The 20899-nt window shown below is 41.7% G+C and overlaps 1 protein-coding gene across 1 annotated transcript in view; it reads right to left on the bottom strand.

Annotated features, from left to right (window-relative positions):
• The window catches only part of OPRD1 (opioid receptor delta 1), a 34050-nt gene extending 23387 nt beyond the window's left edge, over positions 1-10663 (bottom strand). Inside the window, exon 1 of the mRNA XM_073616214.1 lies at positions 10222-10663. Within this exon, the coding sequence (XP_073472315.1) occupies positions 10222-10451 (230 nt within the window). The 5' untranslated portion in view covers positions 10452-10663. The remainder of the gene's footprint in view (positions 1-10221) is intronic.
• Positions 10664-20899: the final 10236 nt, after the last annotated feature.

Raw genomic sequence — 20899 nt, 5'->3', positions numbered from 1 at the left:
CCGCCGCTTACCGTCAGCAGCAGTAGGGGCGATCGCGTCCGTTCCCTAGCTGTGCATGGAGACGAGTGAGGGGAAGATGGCCCCCACCCGTCTCCATGACACTGCAGGGCGGAAGCGACTTTAAAACGTCAGTCCGCCCATACGTCTTAAAGCCACATTTTTTCAATGTCATTTTTTCAAATTACATTTTATTTTTTATTGCATTTAACCTCCCTGGCGGTATGATTATTTCTGATTTTAGGTGCTGAAAGCGGTACAATTATTTTGCACAGAAATTTGGCGTTTTATATTGTAGGCCTGTAATTCTTAGGAATAGTTCACTTAAATCTGTCCAAACAAGAGTCTAGTAGACATCCCGGGTATGATAAAGTTTGAAAAACGAAATAAAAAATTATAATATAATAAATAACTATAAATAATTATAACAAATAATAATATAATAATAATAAAAATTATATAATAATGTAATCAAATCAAAAACACTGAAATTTGCTCAGTTGCAGAATTTTAGCTTTCGTTACTTTTAGTGTTTGATGACGGATCTCCCCACAAATCACTATCGCTCAATTCTGCAAGTGATTCTAATTTATTATCGCTTTTTTCTAGCTGCTCTAAAACCACTTTTGATGTAAAGAGACAGTTTTGGTTGCTATGGACAATCTCCAGTTTCCTGGCAGAAAGAACAGTTTTATATATATAAAACTGCATGCAGGACACTGGACAGACCACTAGGGACAAAGGGGATGTGTAATTATTTGATACAGTACTGTAATCTGTAAGATTACAGTATGCTGTATCTATACTGTGTGTTTCACTTTTGAATTTACCGCCGAACTCCGTCCCCGTGCGTCGCAACGCTCGCAGGGAACGGAGCTCGGCACTGTGAATCGAGCGAGACACAGCGGCTCGCCGATCACAGCGGGGAGACATCGCAGGATCCAGGGGACAAGGTAAGTATGCTCTTCCTGGATCCTGCGATGCAAGCCCGAGTCTGGCTCGGGGATACCGCTTTTGGTATAAAAAATCCAACCCGAGCCAGACTCGGGAATACCGCCAGGGAGGTTAAGTCCAAATATGAGATCTGAGGACTTTTTGACCCCAGATCTCATATTTAAGAGGACCTGTCATGCTTTTTTTTATTACAAGGAATATTTGCATTCCTTGTAATAGGAATAAAAGTGACTCAAATACTTTAAAAAAAAAAAAAAAAAAAAACAGTGTAAAAATAAATCAAATCAAATAAAATAAATAAGAAAAAAAAATAAATTTAAAACACTCCATCCCGACAAGCTCGCACGCAGAAGCAAATGCATACGTGAGTAGCGCCCGCGTATGAAAACGGTGGTCAAACCACACATGTGAGGTATCGCCGCGATCGTTAGAGCGAGAGCAATAATTCTAGCCCTAGACCTCCTCTGTAACGCAAAACATGCAACCTGTAGAATTTTTTAAACGTCGCCTATGGAGATTTTTGAGGGTAAAAGTTTGACGCCATTCCACGAGCGGGCACAATTTTGAAGCATGACATGTTGGGTATCAATTTACTCGGCGTAACATTATCTTTCACAATATAAAAAAGAATTGGCCTAAATTTACTGTTGTCTTATTTTTTTATTCAAAATAGTGATTTTTTTCCAAAAAAAGTGCGCTTGTAAGACCGCTGAGCAAATATGGTGTGAAAAAAAGTATTGCAATGACCGCCATTTTATTCTCTAGGGTATTAGAAAAAAAATATATAATGTTTGGGGGTTCTAAGTAATTTTCTAGCAAAAAAAACAGTTTTAAACATGTAAACACCTAAATTCCAAAACAAGGCTGGTCTTTAAGTGGTTAAGGTAGTGCTGGAAAATAATGGTGGCCACACAAAATATTGAGACTTTGGGCCCAATTGGGACATTTTCACTTAGGGGTGTACTCACTTTTGTTGCCAGCGGTTAAGATTAGCCATGTGCGATTAGTTTCGTACAAATCGAAAATTTGTACGAATTTCCGTAAATTCGTACATTCTGGAGGATCCGAAATACGAATTGCTATGCTTCTGAATTTTGTACGAAATACGAAATTTCGTTTACGAATTTCAGATCCAAATTCCGTTTCAACGGAAACGTGACTGGTGTTTTGTTGACCAATCAGAGGTTTTCTTCTGCTGCTGAGTGAGGGTTGGAAAAATGACCTTTTTTAATATGGGAGTGGGAGACTGGTACTGGTAGTCGATGGGAGATTCAGAATCGAACAAAATAAGAATGTTCCTTAATTACGATTATTCATTATGATGAAGTTAAAAACCCAGGAAGTCAGCACAGCACAGGGATAATGGGAGCCCCTCATAATGATAAATTCATCATAACGAACATTCGTAATTGTTACTAAAAGTTAACGAACCTAAGGAAAATTCGTATTTCGCACAAATCCGAATAGAATTTCGGACACGAATTATGAAATACGAATTAACGGCTAATATGAAACGGAAAGAAATGAAAAAAATTTATTGACGGCGCACATGTCTAGTTTAGTCATTAATGGCTGTGTGTTGAGTTATTTTGAGGGGGTAGCAAATTTACACTGTTAGGGCCCTTTCACACTGGGGCGGGGGCGGCGTCGGCGGTAAAGCACCGCTATTGTAAGCGGCGCTTTACCGTCGGTATTCGCCCGCTACCGGGGCGGTTTTACCCCCCGCTAGCGGTCGAGAAAGGGTTAAAAACCACCGCAAAGCGCCTCTGCAGTGGCGCTTTGCCAGCAGGTATAGCCCCACTGTCCCATTGATTTCAATGGGCAGGAGCGGTGAAGGAGCGGTGTATACACTCTGCTCCTTCACCGCTCCGAAGATGCTGCTAGCAGGACTTTTTTTACCTTCCTGCTAGCGCACCGATCCAATGTGAAAGCCTTCGGGGCTTTCACACTGGAGACAAAGCAGCTGCACTTTCGGGTCGGTTTGCAGGCGCTATTATTAGCGCAATAGCGCCTGCAAACCGCCCCAGTGTGAAAGGGCCCTAATACAATCTGTACACTCACTACTTTACATTGTAGCAAAGTGTCATTTCGTCAGTGTTGTCACATGAAAAGATACAAAAATGTGAGTGGTGTACTCAGATACTATATATATATATATATATATATATATATATATATATATATATATATATATATATATTCTCTCTTCCTTTAGCTTCATAAATGCTTTCACATCTTCAATGGAAAAGAACCGTTGCCTTCAACTCTTCAATGCTTGCATGTCAAACCTATCACAAACCTGGGCAATTCAACAAAAATGAGCAAGCAGGGGTTATCCTTCATAAAAGCTGCATGTCAAAACAATTGTTATGTTCTGAATTCCACCTTCTGAGCCTTCTTATTGGTGAGTAAGGCATCTAATCATATTGAAGGCCCAAAAGGGAGATTCAGGAGGTTGGAGGAGTCAAAGCAAATATAAGCTGAATTCCATGAAGATATAAAAACACTAAGGGGAGATTTACTAAAACTGATGCACACAGAATCGGGTGCAGCTCTACATAATAACCATTCAGCTAGCAGGGTTTATTGCCAAAGCTTAATTGAATAAGCTGAAGTTAGAAGCTCATTAGCTCATTGGTTACAGTGCATAGCTGCACCAGATTCTGTGTGTATCCGTTTTATTATAACGGCCACCCCCACCCCCCCGAGTATTGTTGTATTTATTAATTCACAAATAAATGTTTTTTTATTTAAATGCAAGGAAAGTAAATACATAAATTTGACCTGGTATTAGTCTCTCGCAATCCACTATACAGAAAAGCTCAGCCTGGGAAAGGTAAAAGCAGCATAAAGTCACAGTCAATGTACTCTTGTCCTAACAAGGGACGTGCTGAGAGTAGAGTGACAGAGAACTCATTAGTCTGCTGATTCACCTTTCACTGTCCAGTGACAGGCTGGAAGAACGACCAAGACCTTTAAGTGCTACTGAACTGCAGCAGAGAAAAATAAGGTCTCCCTGATATACAGGGCTGTGCTGTGCAACAAAGCTGTGTACATTTTAGACCTGCATGGACATGAATACATCCTTTATCAGGCAAGATAGCACCATTATATGTATTATTCTGTGTATTTAGCCTGGAGTTCAACCTTATGTCTATATCTTTGGATCCTGTCATGGGTGCTCAACCTGTGGCCCTCCGGTTGTGGTGAAAGTCCCATCATGCCTTTGGGAGTCATGCTTGTACCTGTCAGCCTTCCAATGCCTTATGGGACTTGTAGTTGTGCAACAGCTGGAGAGCCACAGGTTGAGCACCCATGTTTTGACATACCATTTTTACTGAAGACGAAGGCTTTTACATTTTTTTTTTTAATCGTATGATCTGAATTTTATCTAACCTAGATACTATTGAAATTTAAAGGTGTAAATAAGCTGACCGAGGCCAGTGCTCATAACCATTAAAATAGCAGCAGTGGAGCAGGTTCGGCTTCAGTAAATTTCCTTCTGATTTGTTTCCTATTTCCTTCACTTCTTTTTGTACAGTATGTATTGAATAATCCCACATGTGTACATTAAGAAAAGGAGATCACCAAGGACAGAGCCAATAAAGACAGGGTCTTGATGGTCAGAATGGGTGCCAGTATTTTTTTTAGTGGACAATGGAAGTCTTTCTATGAAAAGGTGCATTTACCCACACATTTGGACCAAGATATTTTTTCCATCCGGGGTCATATGATATCATTGTAGATAGCTGTTAGCCTTGCAAGTTTACTGCTGACCCATAATGGGTTAAATATCAGCAGAGAATGTCCTAAATAACCTTTCTTAGCAGACACTGTGCATCCAGTATTCCCATGTTCTCATCCTTTCTGTTTAGAAATAAATTTGACTCTTGTCTAATTCTTTTCACACATTTACATTCTAACCAGTGCTTGCCTTCTTCTAAGCTAAGCAACATCTATTGCGTCATCTCAAGCATGATATAACTAAGCTACGGGTGCATGGTTCATCACCTGCACTAATTATTGTAACACCAGCCTTTGCAGCATTCCAGAACAAAATTACACAATTCAGAATTTATCACCTCCTCACATCTAGCCTCTAGTTATACTTTAATCCAAAACCTTTGTTGTGCTCCTGAAATTGTTTCTTCCTCTTACTTTTGCCAGAACTTCTCTCATGCTGTTCCCCATCCCTGGAACCCACATGTGCCATTAAAGGAAATGTATAGTCACAGCATACACTTCATTTTATAACGTCAGCATTCTAATGACAATACCAACAATAGTTATGTTTGACAATCTAGTATAAACTTATATGAAAAATCTCCTTTCATGTTGTGAATTCTGCCTGTCTGCTGGCCATCTCTTCTCACAAGTTCCTGACTTCCCTGCATGCTTTACAGCTTCTCCTCTGTTGTTTACGTTAAATTTTAAGGGACTACATATCCCATGGCACCTTGCTCCCTGCAAGCATTGATTCCTATACTGACTCTGCCTCCTGGAATTCCTCCTTTTAACACCTCTGTAGTACAAAAGGCAGGCTCTGTGAATCTTGTGACAGTAATGTTTCTAATATGCTGTACGTATAAATGACTCTCTTCATAAAGCTTGCATATATCCACTAAGGCAATATTGTTGATCGGAAACTCTTGTAGAATAAGTGCTATAAAAACTGTAAACTCATAACAGAGTGAGAAGATACAATTTAAAGATGCTTAAATTTCACATTTAACTCATATTGTATGTCTGTTAATTTTCTTACACATGCTGAGTCTCGAAAATTTAAAATTGATTCCAATGTAAATAACTCCTCAGAGCTGTAATATTGCCTTACTCTGGCTCAGCACATCTATACAATAATGGATTCAGCAAATGGTTTTAACAGACCTAGACTATCCGAGTGCCTGGTCTGAGAGTTTTCTCACTTCCGCTCCTATACACTAGAAGAAATCTTTAGTAAAGTGGTTGGCATACAGTTTTAGAGCCTGTGAAAACATCCAATGTAGTGATGTTATTAATAATTTTTGTATCATATTAGACATAGATAGTATCTGAAAAGTAAAATGGTATGCAATACCTTTCATTGGCTGAGAATATTATAGGGTATAAGCCATTGAAATCTTTTTAAAGCAGAAAACTGGATGTTTTTGAAAGCTTTCACCCAAAATATATTCAGTTAGCATATGAAGGGTATCGTCTGGATTTGTGGTTCCCCATTTGGGATATGAATACCCCCAGGGGACCATGCCAGGGCATTTGGAGGTATGCAAAAGAAATCAGTAATGGCACGACCTAGAAATCCTGTGTCTTTAGTTGCTAGGATGCAGGCAGCTGGGTCATGCAGCATCATGAGTTTCCATGTTGCAGGGGAGGAAGAGGAGGAGACACACACATTGAGGAGTGGGTAAAAGGTACACAAGCTGCAGGTCACACACACTAAAGAGGAAAAGGAGCTCAGCTATAATGCTGCACTCCAGTACTGACCAGTACAAATGTCTTTTAGCTCATTACACTACTCAAACCTCTGTCCCACTCCTATTCTCAGGCCCACTGGTTTGCACAAATTATATCTGTGAACATGTTTATAATAGTGTTAGTATGGTTCTTACTCATTTTGGGGGGGGGGGCAATGTATGGAAATGGGCTGCCACAAGGGTACGGAAGTGAAAAAAGTTTGGGAACCACTGGCCCACATCATTGCTAAGGCTGGGTACACATGAGCCGAATGTCGGGAGACATTTGCCGGTTCAAAAAAATATGTCTGACACTCGCCCCATCTGTATGTTGGCCTGCCCGACAGAAGCTGGCCAAGCATGCTGGAAAACCAGCAGCTGACCGACTCCTGATCAGTGCTCTCAGACATTGGCAAGGAGTGCTGATCATAGTGTTCATAGTGTACTTTGCATAGTTAGTAAAGCAGATCAGACCGGAGCTGTCAGTTTTTTTTCGTTCAATCAGCTGGGTTGAACAGAAAAAAACGATTAGTGTGTGATGGCCAGGCTTAACAATGTGTCAGACATTCCAGCCATTTGTATCTATTTATGTTTCTTTATTCATCTCTTATAAAATCAAGAAGCACCTTTTTTTTATTTACAAAGAGCCTTTAAAGTGTTCTCATATGTTACATAAAAGGCAAGATGTCTGTTTTTCAAGCTGACATTTAGTCCCATTATGCATTATTTCAGTAACTGTTGGGTATTTGCATGCTCATAGGCAAGCTGCATCTTCTGTTGGGTTCAAAACAAGCTTGTAGTTATTTTAAAAAGCCAATACAAAACCCACAACTAAAACGAGTAATAGAAGAAAGAAGAAAACTACAGTAAAGTAGTTGGGGAATTGATATCCTGTTGATCATACGTTTGCTCCTGATAATTTACTTAAACAACCAGTCCACCTAAAACTCTGTTTTTAGTAGATGCTGGTGAGATACCTGAACTTGAGTTCTAAGGTCTATTAAACTGCAGTAGCCATTGTAAGGGGGTTCCACTCTGCATGTTCAACCTTTATTACAGGGAGATCTTGCTGTGGTAGTATCCAAGACGTTTAAATAATAAGAGGCTGACTCAGCTCACAAGGCTATGCTTAGAATTTAACTACTTTTTGGTGAACTGTAGCTAATTACAAGCCTGTTGCATTAGCGGTTAGTAACTTGAATATACTGCACTGAAAATCACAGCTGTTGTCCAATTTGCACTCATTTAAAAAAAAAATCTGCTGGAACCTGCCATTGTCTGACTTACAAGCTCCATACTTGTTCCATGGCAGGTAGACTATGTCAGAAAATATCTACAGCTTGATGAGGAATTTGATGGTAGAATTACAACTTTAATTAGGTATAGTCTAGAGAAAATTGTGCTTAATGATTTAAGCTTTAGTGGATATTAAAAACCTTAGGTATCCTACAATGAACTACTCAAAATAATTGCTCGGTCTCTAACAAATGAACAAGACAATAACCATACAGGTTATGGTGAGAAGGGACTAAAGAAATTAGAAAGCCCTCCAACCATAGAACAAAATGTATTCACATGTCTCAATTCATCACATTTCCCAAAATTAGGAAGATTAATCCTCATTTCAGGACAATGGGTGGAGCCATGCAATAATTCTTTTATGCCCCAACAGTCAAACAAATACTATTTTTCTTTTGCATCATACCTACTTCTTGTTTTACGTGGTAATATAGGTCCATTTATACCGGCCTGCAGTACAACAATGGATATTTACCTAATGTCAGACGTAAGTACCAATGCAATAATTCCCAGTAATCATCCCACTAAAATCAATAGGGTGTTAGGCAGACTTGTTGGTACACGAAGCCAGATAAAAGGCTAACATACAATAAGCATTCTGGTTGTCCTTGGTCTAATCCCTTCATATGTCAAAATGCCAATGACCAATAGTGACTCCTGTGTTGATATATACTAACTGTGGCCAGATATCTGGACAACTTTGTGAGTTGCCATGTTGTATATTAAGTCTTTTTGCAAACAGTAGGCATTGTCCCTTGTGTGTGATATGCTTCTAAATGTATTTTTTACCTTTATGTTGTAAATATTTTAAACAAGAAAGGCACATGGGCCTTTAGAAGGCATTCAATTACATGTTTTACCAAATTAGCTTATAGTCACTGTTTAATTATTGTTACAATGCCTAAATGCCTAATACATTAGAAGTATATCACAACTCCCTAAGGAATTCTGGATGAAGGATCACAGCAGTAGGCATGTATAGGATCACAAATCATTCTGCTTCTAGATTCAATGCCAGCTGTCATCCTTTACTACAGAGCCAGTGCCAGAAAGAGAAAAATATGTTTAAACAGACTCTTGCTGAACCAACAACCAATAATTTGGTTGTTGCGCTAGACACTTTTTAGTTGAATACTAATAACTTTAATTATAATACCAAGTTCCATTTCACTGCTGCTTGCATAACTGGTGACATTCACAGTAATAGCACTCCTTTAGTAATAACATCCTAAAGAGATAAATATTAATATACTATGTACTCTATGGGAGACCAACAAATACAAAGAGTAATGCAAAGAATAAAGAGAAGCAACATGTTTAAACCATATTAAAGTTAAGTGCCCATACTGTATCAACTTATAAAATATGAATAACTAATGAGAGCAATATTACACAAAAGGTGTATTACTTCATACGTAGAAAGCTGTTTAGATGAAGTTTTAGGAAGCAGGTAAAGTATACAACCAGTTCTATGCATAATGCATCAACAAGAAAGAATATAGTTATGGAAAGTTATAGATGATAGTCATATGGAGAAAGAGGAGGAATATAGGTCATATTAAACAGCTATATGTAGAAATAGGAGAAATAATAGGGAGAACTTTTACTGGGAGGACCAGAAGTTTATGACACTTTTATTTATAAAATAGTAGGAATTTGTAAGGATCAAATGTAGAGCAATAGTTAAAGCATACATAAAGATATGTAAGCTATAGGCATAAGAAGAGAAAAACATTAATGCTAATATAAAAGATTATTGGCCATAAAGCTAAGGAGCATTACTGCAGAATTCGTATAAATATTATAGTAGATATAAGCTACTTGGAAATAAGGGAGAAGTAGGTAGTTACATGCATTACACAGGGAGATGAGACTAGACTAAACGAATTAGAAAGGAATAGCATTCCCCTGCTCTCTTGTTTCTAAAATGCCATCCTAATTGAGATGTCTGTCTTCAGGTCATTCATGCTCTTATTACCAGTGGATCCTGGACATGTACTGAAAATAGAGGACAGTTGTGGCACACACACACACAGTACATACAGCAGTATTCTTAAACAGAAAAATGCAGAATAAGCACGCCTGCTCTGAAATTGATTTACATATACAGCAAAGAAACCCACCTTAATGAACAAACTTACAATAAGTGAATGCATTCTTGCATTTTCAGTCTATACTAATGAGCAGTACAGTATCTCATGATTGTCCATATATATATATATACATACACATGCATGCACCATTCTATCTATCCTATCTATCTATCTATCTATCTATCTATCTATCTATCTATCTATCTATCTATCTATCTATGTCTATTTATCTATCCAGGCTCAGAGGTGACATGCAGAAATGAACAATTATCTCCCTATTTTCCACGTTCCATACACCCACTCCTCACAACTATTCATTACAAATATTCTCAGCAACATAGGATGTACTCTGGTGGGTAAATAAACTGACACTTAAGAGAAGAAATGGTTAATGTGCCGTACATCCAGGCAGGTCCAGCCCATACCTCACAATCCCATACATGACCAGGATGTTGCCGAGGAGCCCCACCACACACACCACTGAGTAAAGGGCAGTGATCGCCACGGCCATAATTATTGAAGCATGGTTTCTGGAGACCCCTTGGCCTGGGACACTGAAGCTGCTGTTGGACGTGGGAGAGAAGGAGAGGTTCTGTGTGGCATTGTAGAAGAGGATGTCTGAGTACAGTCTGGAAGTGGATAGCTCAAGCTCCATATTCAAGCAATGGGATAATGCTTGCTCTTGCACGGCTGCTAAGTACAAGTGGTACCCGAGTCTGGGTTGCCGTGGAGACAGCAGGAAAGATGTTGAGGGCAGGATGCTCGATTCTCAGCAACTGAAAGGAAAGGATGGAGTGGAAGAAAGAAAAATACTCCTTCTCTCATGAATGCAGATCCTCCTCTACCACCCTTTGCTTTATTAGTTCCCTCTCCAACAGTTACTCCTCCTACTCATACATTCTCTTCACCCTCAAAGACGTTCTCTGTTTCCTCTAATCATATTTTGTTCCTTACAGCAATACACTCACCTTCTATGCACCTCTTATGGCTTCTATGAATAATTCTTACATACCTCCAGTAAATCTTTTCCTCTCACGTTTAAATATATTTATCTCTCTCTGCTTCAGTACATCAGCGTAAAAGCCCCCTTATCAGTTTCCTTTTTTATCTGTCATCTATACTTCTGCTGCAGTTTCTGACTTTCTATATTCCTACTGCCAAAAAGACTGCTAATTAAACTTAGGTCTCACCTTATTTTTTCCTCTTGTCTTCTTCACAACCCTTCAAAAAAAAAAAAAAATCACAGTTTGCCTTTTTTTTAATTTATTTTTTTATACTTTTTCATTGTGTTAAATTCTTTAGCCTTTTGTGTCTCATTCTCGACATGTCAAGGTCAATCAACCATACTTTACTGTTGCTAATTAAGTGTGATATGATTAGCAAAGAATCTGTTTTATGCTGTCATAATGACAAGAATCATATTTGCCTTGAAATAAACAAATACAATTCATATAAACAATGACAAAGCTAATTAAAATCAGAAGCTGACACCTCAGGCAAAGCTTTCACATCAATAAACAAGATATGATATACTAGTCAAAATATGTTGATATTGAGAGCATATTCAAGGGTGTTTCTATAGGTGCATTTAGGGCATGTAAATCATATTTAAACCCAAGAACAACGGGGGGCGTGGCCTGACGAGGCATGTGAGCAGACCTGCTGCACAGAGCTCCCGCTGAGAATCCTGCCTAATATCCTTTCCTCACCACCGAAATCGCCCGTTTTTGCCCCAAAGAGCTACCTGGTGCCTCCTGGAGACATTCGGTGCTGACAGGTGATCGATTGGTGCTGATGATGACCCAGGGGAACCGAATGGAGACCGAGGCCTGGGAGTCCCAAGCTGACCAAGATGGCGCCGGCCGGTCTCAGCCTCCTAAAGCACAGCGCGGCCTGGAAAAGAAATCCGAACAGGGGGGTAAGTCCAGCAAACTTCCTAAAGGCAAGGAACAACCCAGGGACATGCTTTATTATACTCAAAAGCTGGCCGGACATTCTAATTCCCCTCTGCCTGACTCCCCCCAGCCTAACAGGGAAGATACAAGCATGCTAGATGACACAGTGCCATTGGATCTGCAGCAGGATCTCATGTCTGATCCATCTGACTCCCCCTCAGAAGACAGTGTACAGCCTTCTTTGAGTGAAATCCTGCATGCTGTGCATAAATGCACTGCCTCAGTTGATGATTTGAAGGAGAAATTTGGGGGCCTGAAAGAAACAGTATCCCTTATGCGCCAAGATCTGCAAAAAATCAGGGAAAGAACCACAGCAGTGGAGGGCTGGGTGAGTGACGTGGAGGACCAGTTGCCCCCCCTTCACAGAGATGTCAGGATGGCCACACAAAACGCCTTTCAAGCCCTTAATAAAACTGACGAAATCGAGAACCGTCTGCGACGCAATAATGTGCGCATAGTGGGACTCCCTGAAAAAGTGGAAGGACGTGACCCCACTACTTTCATTGAGGAATGGCTGCAGGAAGTCTTTGGCAAAGAAGCTTTCTCTCCCATCTACACAGTGGAAAGGGCCCATAGAGTACCCCCACGCCCTCTTCCCCCTGGGAACCCCCCAAGATCAATGCTGGCCAGGCTCCTGAATTACAAGGACCGTGAGGTGATACTGAGACTGGCCAGGGAAAAAGGCAGCATTAAACACAATGGCACTAAAGTCTCCTTTTACCCGGATTTCTCCGCCGAGGTACAACGCAGGAGGTCAAAATTTATGGAAGTGAAAAAGAGGCCTACAAAGGCTGCAGCTATCCTACGCAATGATGTTCCCGGCTAAGTTGAGAGTAACGGCAAACGGACAGAACCACTTTTTTGAAAATGCGCAAGATGCAACATCATGGTTAGACCAGAATGAGCAAGATATACGCCACCAGGGTCGTGAAGAAAGAGCCGGATAAACCAGAGAGGACAGAAGAAATGCGAGAGAAAGCAGGGCGTCCATTTTCCTGTTTATGTTTTTCAATCAGAAGAGGAACTTTACCAATTGCTTACGCAGCGAGTGACTACCTCTGGAAATATTGTTATATTTTTCTCATCCAGTTATTTCCACTTGAAGCACAGACCCTCACAGGGGACGTCACCGTGCAGAACAAGTAGAAGATGCTTGAAGCCATGGGATACATGGCCAATGTTTCATTGCTCTGTTGGCATCCACAATCAGGACAGACCACGTAGCCTGCAATTTCGGGACGGTTCTGGAGGTATGCGCCACAGCGTGGCGGGACCCAGGGCCCTCAACACAGTCTGTTCCTATTTTTGTTTTGTTTTTTTTCACTGTTTTGCCGCGCAGTTGCGCGAGAATATCCACCCTTCCAGAACACCTAGCTTCCATTGGGACAACCTTTTATTGAAAAAATGTTTTTTGATGCAACACATTCTAATGCTCATGGGTAACCATATAACCAGATCAGCTCTGACTTCCAGAAGAATCTCCTTTAAATGTATTTTTGAATATGTGCAATGGTATCCACGCCCATAGTATCATGGAATGTGCGCGGAGTGAATGACCCTTTAAAAAGGGTCATGATCTCCTCTGGTTTGCGCAAATTCCATCCGGCTATTATTGCCCTTCAGGAGACACATCTCCTGGGGGATAATGTGGGCTGCCTGCAGTATGCCTGGGTGGGCAAATCCTATCACTCCACTCACACCGCCTACTCTCGTGGGGTGAGTGTATTGATACACAAAGCTCTGGCATACCAGGAACTGGACTCGCTAGTGGATAGTGCTGGCAGATATGTTTTCATTTACTGTAAAGTGTATACCTTAACACTGATTATAGCCTTTATATATATCCCACCCCCGTTTTCACGGGAGGTACTACAGCTTTTGCTGATGTACCTGGCGGGCAAACCTGATGTCCCACTGTTAATCATGGGAGACCTTAACTGCTACCTTGACCCAAAATTGGATAGGCACCCCCCAGTCCATTCTCCTGGGGGTGGGAGGGGCACGGCACTCAGCCGCCTAGTTACGGAACTGGGCTGGACAGATTTTTGGCGCATTCGTAACCCTAATATAAAGCAGTTTTCATGCTTCTCCAGAACTCACGGATCCCTGTCCCGTATAGACCTTAGTATAGGCACTCCTAATTTGCTAGAATACATCTCTAAGATAGAATACTTCCCTCGGGGAGTATCTGACCATTCACCTGTGGCTGTATGGCTGAGTGCCCAACCTCCTACCTCACTACCTAAGGCGCCATGGAAACTCAACGCCTTCTGGCTGAAACTATTTAACTCCCCAGAACGAATTTCTAATCAAATAGAATTATTTTTCAACTCCCATAAACACTTAACAGATACAATTCAAACCTGGGAAGCCTTTAAGGCATACCTCAGGGGAATATTTATTGCTGAAATAGCCATGGTCAAGAGAAATTCCTCGGCACTACTGGAACAGGTTGGAGATCAGGTGCGCCAGTTGGAGCTTGCCTATGTTACTGACCCTACAGAGTCTGCGAGGGAGGCGTGGATTTCGGCCCAGGATTCACTGGACCGCTTGAGATCCTCCGCCGCAGAACGCAAAAGGTTCTTTAGCAAACAGGCATTTTATGAAGAAGGGGAAAAAACGGGACGCCTATTGGCAAAAATAGCCAGGTCCCAGCAGCTGTCTCCAGCGGTCGGGGCGATTCGCACGACCGGTGGAAAGGTAGTTAATGGCCTGGATCAGGTTCTATCAGAGCTAGCATCCTTCTACAAGGATCTTTATGGAGCGAGGGATGACTACACAGATGGTGAGCTAGAGGCATACCTTTCAGGAATTGATCTGCCCTCTCTATCTGAAGAGGCTAGGCAATCACTGGAAGCACCCCTGACGTTGGAAGAGCTACAACATGCGGCATGTTCCTTCCCTACGTGCAAGGCTCCTGGGGAGGACGGTATCCCCATGGAGGTTTTCACCCAATATGGTGAGTGGATAATGCCGCAGCTACTAGAAGTGTTTAATGACTCGCTTAAAAAAGGCAGCTTGCCGACCTCCATGACTAGAGCCAATATAATTTTATTGTTGAAACCTGGTAAGGATCCAGTTGACCCGGGCTCATACAGGCCTATTTCGCTACTGCAAAGTGATGTTAAAATCCTGGCTAAGGCCCTGGCGCTTAGGGTCAACCGGTTCATTGAATCCATAATACACCCCGACCAGGCTGGATTTATGCCGCAAAAGTCCACTGCCACCAACCTCAGACGCCTATTTTTAAATATGCAGCTGCAGCCAGATAATGAAGGAAGCAGGGCTCTGCTCTCCCTGGACGCCAATAAGGCGTTTGACAGTGTAGGTTGGAGATACCTATGGGCGGTACTATCAAAGCTTGGGTTTGGAAGTCGCTTTATAGCATGGGTCAAACTGTTATATGCTTCCCCAAAGGCGACTATCAGGATGTCAGGTAGGATGTCACATGCGTTTGCTCTGGGCAGGGGCACAAGGCAGGGATGCCCCCTGTCTCCCCTGCTCTTTGCCATCGCCATCGAGCCGTTGGCGGCTGCGGTAAGAGCTAGTCAGCAGATTACGGGCTTTAAATATGGGAACCTCCACGAAAAGATTATGCTGTATGCTGACGACATGATGCTTTTCCTGGGGGATACCACAGCGTCCTTAGCGGAGGTGACAAGAATCATCACTGGGTTCGGTTATTTTTCTGGTCTGACAATTAATTGGTCTAAGTCAGCTTTGATGTTGCTGGACGAGGGGGGTGAGGTGAATCTACCGGACTCCTGCTCGGTTCCGGTAACGTCATCATTTAAATACCTAGGCATACAAATTTCACCTAAAATAGCGGAATACTGCCCCCTAAACATACACCCCTTGCTATCCAGATTTAGAGACAAAATCAACACATGGAACAGGCTCAAACTGTCACTAGCGGGCAAAGCTAGTTAATTTAATAAAAATGATTTTAATGCCGCAATTACTTTACTTTTTACACAACTCCCCAATAGTAATACACTTAAAGATTTTTAGGGTGGTTAACACTCTCTTCCGCAAATTGCTGTGGAATTCAGGCACACCAAGAATTAAGCTGGAACAGCTACAAAACCCTAAGGACAGCGGAGGGCTGGCAGTACCCAACCCTTGGCTGTACTACATAGCAGCTCAGTTGCAGCAGTTGGTGGGCTCCATGAACCGGGACCCTCCTGGCTCATCGGCGCAGTTAATGCTGATTGGGACAGGAGCGGAAACAATCCCGCTAGGCCTTGAGGCCCAATTGTTTCACAAATCCAATAAACTAACGCCCACTCTTACTTTAATACAGAAAGTCTGGAACAAGGGAAGGCAGCTGCAGGAGGTAACAGGCTTCACAGAATACAGCCCAATATGGGGGAATCTTTCATATGTAGAGCTAGCAAAGCTGCAACAGGGTCCCAGATGGCGCTCATTTGGTATTATCCTTTTATCCCACATATTTAGCAATGGCAAGCTGCTGACGTTCTCAGAGCTACAAAATAAATACAACCTCCCAAATACCATGTATTATTCATATATCCAACTCAAACACGCGGTGGACACACAAGGAAGTGCTACTCCCTGGACATTGTCCACCACCCCTATCTTTCATCTGATACAGTCCAGCACAGAAACTAAAGGTTTTATCTCATATTGCTATAAAATGCTACTGATGCAACTTTTGAAAACACACCCGCCCAGGGCACCGTCCCTATGGGAGCAGGACGTAGGCCCAATTACGGGAGATCAATGGGAAGAAATTTTACAATCTGTTAATATATGCTCTCTCAACGTGGCCCAGAAGGTATCCCAACTGTATATAATACTTAGAGTGCATTACACCCCACTTAAACTATACAAGATGGGCAGGAGGACTGATCCTTTATGTAGCAGATGTGAGCGGCATCGGGGGGACCTCATTCACCTACTGTGGAGATGTCCAAAACTCCATAGGTATTGGAGTGAGGTTATGGAAACACTTAACCGAGTGTTCCAGACCACCATTCCCCTTGACCCAATTCACTGCATCCTAGGAGTCCTAGAGGATATTGTCCCGGAAGAGATGACTAGAATAGCACTCACTAGGGCACTGTTCCAGGCACGCAAACTTATACTGCTTGGCTGGAAATCGACCTCGCCACCATCAGTGAAATCATGGATTACTCATATGGGCAACACCTTAATTATGGAAAAACACATTTACCAACACAGAGGCAGCTCCAATAGATTCGAAAGGATCTGGGCACCATGGTTAGACACCCCTGGACTGAGTCCTAGGGAGCTGGTAATGTCCAGACTATTGCAATGTCTCGGGGGGGGCCCATGAGGTTTTATTGATGGTTAGTGACCATAAAGTAATAGAGCATTGAAATATTTCAGGATTTTTGGTGATAAATGATGATTGGAATGTAATAGTAAATAATGGTATGTTGTTGCATGATGTATGTACAATGGAAGCTATGTATGGAAATGTGTTCAATAAACACCTTTTTGATTTAAAAAAAAAAAAAAAAACCCAAGAACAACAATATTGCAGCTAACCACTCTTTAGATATAGTGGCTGCATTGGTCTTCTTTATTTTGCTTTTTCCTTTACTCAGTGATCCTGCCAGCAATGCACTTCTTGGTTCTAAGATGACAATGCTTACTTACTAAGCTATTTTCACCCTAGGACAGAAAGTGTGTTAAAGCAGCTTCCCGTTGTTTCTACTCCATTACACAGGGGATGCGTTCCATAGTTCACAGAGGTAAACTCTGCATTCCTTTTTTTTGGCAAAATAAAGAGACTTCTATTTTTTTCTCAACCAAAGGCATGCTTGAATGAACTAAGAAATAGACGCCGGCATGTTTTTTAGTCAAAATGCTAAAAGAAAGCGTCAGGACCTGTGCCTTTATTAACAAATGCAAATTTCAATACACAGCCTTTGGAATAGATAGGCAGCTTCTGTGTCAAAAAACAGCAAAGTATTTACTCAAACAACTTTCTATGTGAACAGATCTTCTGCAGAACCAGAGTCAAACCTTTGTGACATACATGTCTGTTCAGTTCTTTGCTCCATTTAAAAAGCAGTGCTTTCTGGAACAATATGGATGGCCAGATGTACGTAGATTTGGGTTTGTTTACATTAGGCTACCCCTGATCCATGATGGTTAGGTCCGAAAAAATTGAGTATTTCTATTTCTGTTTCTGGGTTGGAATGGACTTGGGGCAAATGGACGTTAATGGACCAATGTCTGTTTACACTATATTACAAATAGTATTGGGACGCCTGCCTTCACACGCACATGAACTTTAATGGCATCCCAGTCTTAGCCTGTAGGGTTCAATATTGAGTTGGCCCACCCTTTGCAGCTATAACAGCTATAAAGACATGGATGAGCAAGTTTGGGGTGGAGGAACTTGACTGGCCTGCACAGAGTCCTGACCTCAACCCAACAGAATACCTTTGGGATGAATTAGAGCAGAGACTGCGAGCCAGGCCTTCTCGTCCTTATTCAGTGGCTGACCTCACAAATGTGCTTAATGGTCAAAAAATCCCATAGAGGCACTCCTAAACCTTGTGGACAGCCTTCCCAGAAGAGTTGAAGCTGCTATAGCTGCAAAGGGTGGGCCAACTTAATATTGAACCCTATGGACTAAGACTGGGATGCCATTAAAGTGCATGTGCGAGTAAAGGCAGGTGTCCCAATACTTTTGGCAATATAGAGTGTATCTCCCCATCCATAGACTTACTTGGAGCATCTGATCAGGTCTGCCTAAAAAGCTGACAGGCAGACCTAATCAAAGGCCCATGCAAATAGACCCTAATGGGTTAATTTGTTCTTAAATAATTGGGTCCTGGGTCTAAAATAACAAAACATTTACTTTACAATGGCCTCTTTTTTCACAAAAAAAATAAAAAATTTCAGCTCTACTGACTGAAAACGCACAGCAAGCTTCTGGGTCTAAAACTGCTATGTATTTTCTCAAAATAAATCTCTATTTTTTCACCAAAAAAATGGCACTTTTAATACACTGACATTAGACATAGATAGCTAGCTCCTAGGTCTAAAACAGCGTTTTGAAAAACAAATACCTCAATTTTTTTACCACAAAAGGCACCTTTTAAATGACCAAGAATACAGATAGTCAACTTTTGAGCCTAAAACTGCACATATTTTCTCAAAACAATCTAAGTTTTTAGAAACCCTGCCAGCAGACCATTTATTTCTGCAAAAATCTTCCCAAAAATGGTATTTAGCTGTAAAAGCCTACGTTCATGTACACATCAAAAGCCCTATGACTGCTGCTGGATCCCATCATCTTGGATGTGATGTCAGCAGACGCGAAGAACTCAGTGCTGTCACTCAGATGACACTCTACAATATTTTCTCTTGTTCCTCCTTGTCAGCTACATGAAAGATTATGTAGGAAGGTGAGGGGAGGGCTGGAGATGCTGGACCTGCACAAACAGTGATAAGGCAGTCCCAGAAGAGAAGAGGGTGATCACATGCAAAGTGGAAGAGGGGAACTGTGCTAGGGAATTAACTATCCTGAAGCAGTCAGATTTTCTAGGAATTTCAAAGGCACATTGCCAGTGAATAAAAATCATTTATGGAAGTTGCAGACAGGGCTTCCTTTTTTTTTTAATGCAAACTCTTTTTCTTGGTATAAAAGAGAAAAAAGTAAATACAATATAAAAAAAAAAATAGATGTCACAAAACATACACCATAGTAAACATTTAGCACATATAGCACAACTCAGAATGTAATATCATATATTCTAGGACTACAGTGCAAATACAGGGGCAAACCAAACATAAGGCGGACTTTCATATACATAGCAGCAACCAATTAGTGTTGGGATAAGGCACATTCCCTCAGCATACATAAGTAACCTGAAGATATTATATGGTAATTATAATGGCCTGTCCATGACTAACTGTGGTGGAGCCAAAACCGGGATATCCAACCATCCCTGTCAATCCAAATTAAAGTGGAAGTAAAGGCAAAACCTAACTAACGCTAAACCTACTCAGACCCACATTCTAAGCCTAATCTATTTAGCCCTGTAAATAGAAGATCTCTATACTTAGCCTTTCTGTAGCCGCTACAGTCCTGTCCCAGGCTGAGCTGTCAGCAGCACCTTCAGTGTGCAGGAGAGGCAGCCGACAACGGAAGCCCCATAGTAAGTCTATGGGTGACGTCACTTCCTAGCCGTTGTTGGCTTTCTCCTGCACACAGAGGGCGCTGCTGGAGACTGGACCAAAGTGGCTTTAAAATAGGTAAGTATAGCAATCTTTTCTTTACAAGGCTAGATAGATTAGGCTTACAATGTGGTAGGGCGTAGGTTTAGAGTTAGCTAGGTTTTGCCTTTACTTCCACTTTATATTTACGATGGGCATTACTGTGGCGGTAGAAACCCTACAATATCAGGAGACTTACGGACCATAATGGCCAGGGGTTCCATTGCAAGGGGAAACAGCAGGGGCGACAGAGTTTTCTCAGCGTTTCAGAAAGATCATTATCAATACCAAGTTGAGCCCCGGGGCAGCATAAAGAATACCCACCCATTAAATAAAGCGATTCCCCAGGCCAAATCTAGAGAGCACTATCCAGAGGTAAGGCCATTCAATGCTGTCAAAAGCCTTGGCAGTGTCCCTACCCCCAGGATTTCCACTGATATTTGCATATTAAGAAAAAAGCACCTAATGTCATTCGCAGTTGATCTAGACGGATGGAATCCCGACTTATCCCTGTGGGCCAATCTACCTATCACCTTAGATAGCTTGGTGGCCAATATTTGGGCCATTAACTTTACATCCATATTCAGTAAAAAAATAGGATGAGTCAGGGAGTAGTTTATCCTTCCCTGGTTTCTGGAGAACTATAACAATTGCTTCTTTCATAGAGTCCAGCAATTCCCCTGTATCTGTAATGTCCGTAGTGGGGACAGCAGGAGCACTTCCCTATATCTATTGTATACCCTGGAAGGGAGACCATAAGCCCTGGAGATTTGTTATTTGGAGCCGCAGCTAAAGCCTCTGTGACAGACCCAACAGGGACAGGGGCTTTTGGAGCAGACTGCAGGGTAGCCTCTTGCCTACTGACTATGGGCCCTGGCTTTTGGAGGGCTCTATTCTTTGGGAGGTGTGTGCCTGGGGTACATTTGGA

The sequence above is a fragment of the Aquarana catesbeiana genome, linkage group LG02 (genome assembly GCF_042186555.1).
Source record: "Aquarana catesbeiana isolate 2022-GZ linkage group LG02, ASM4218655v1, whole genome shotgun sequence".
Classification (NCBI taxonomy): domain Eukaryota; kingdom Metazoa; phylum Chordata; class Amphibia; order Anura; family Ranidae; genus Aquarana; species Aquarana catesbeiana.
The sequence above is the reverse complement of the archived record's forward strand: the minus strand, read 5'-3'. Positions and strand labels throughout refer to the sequence as shown.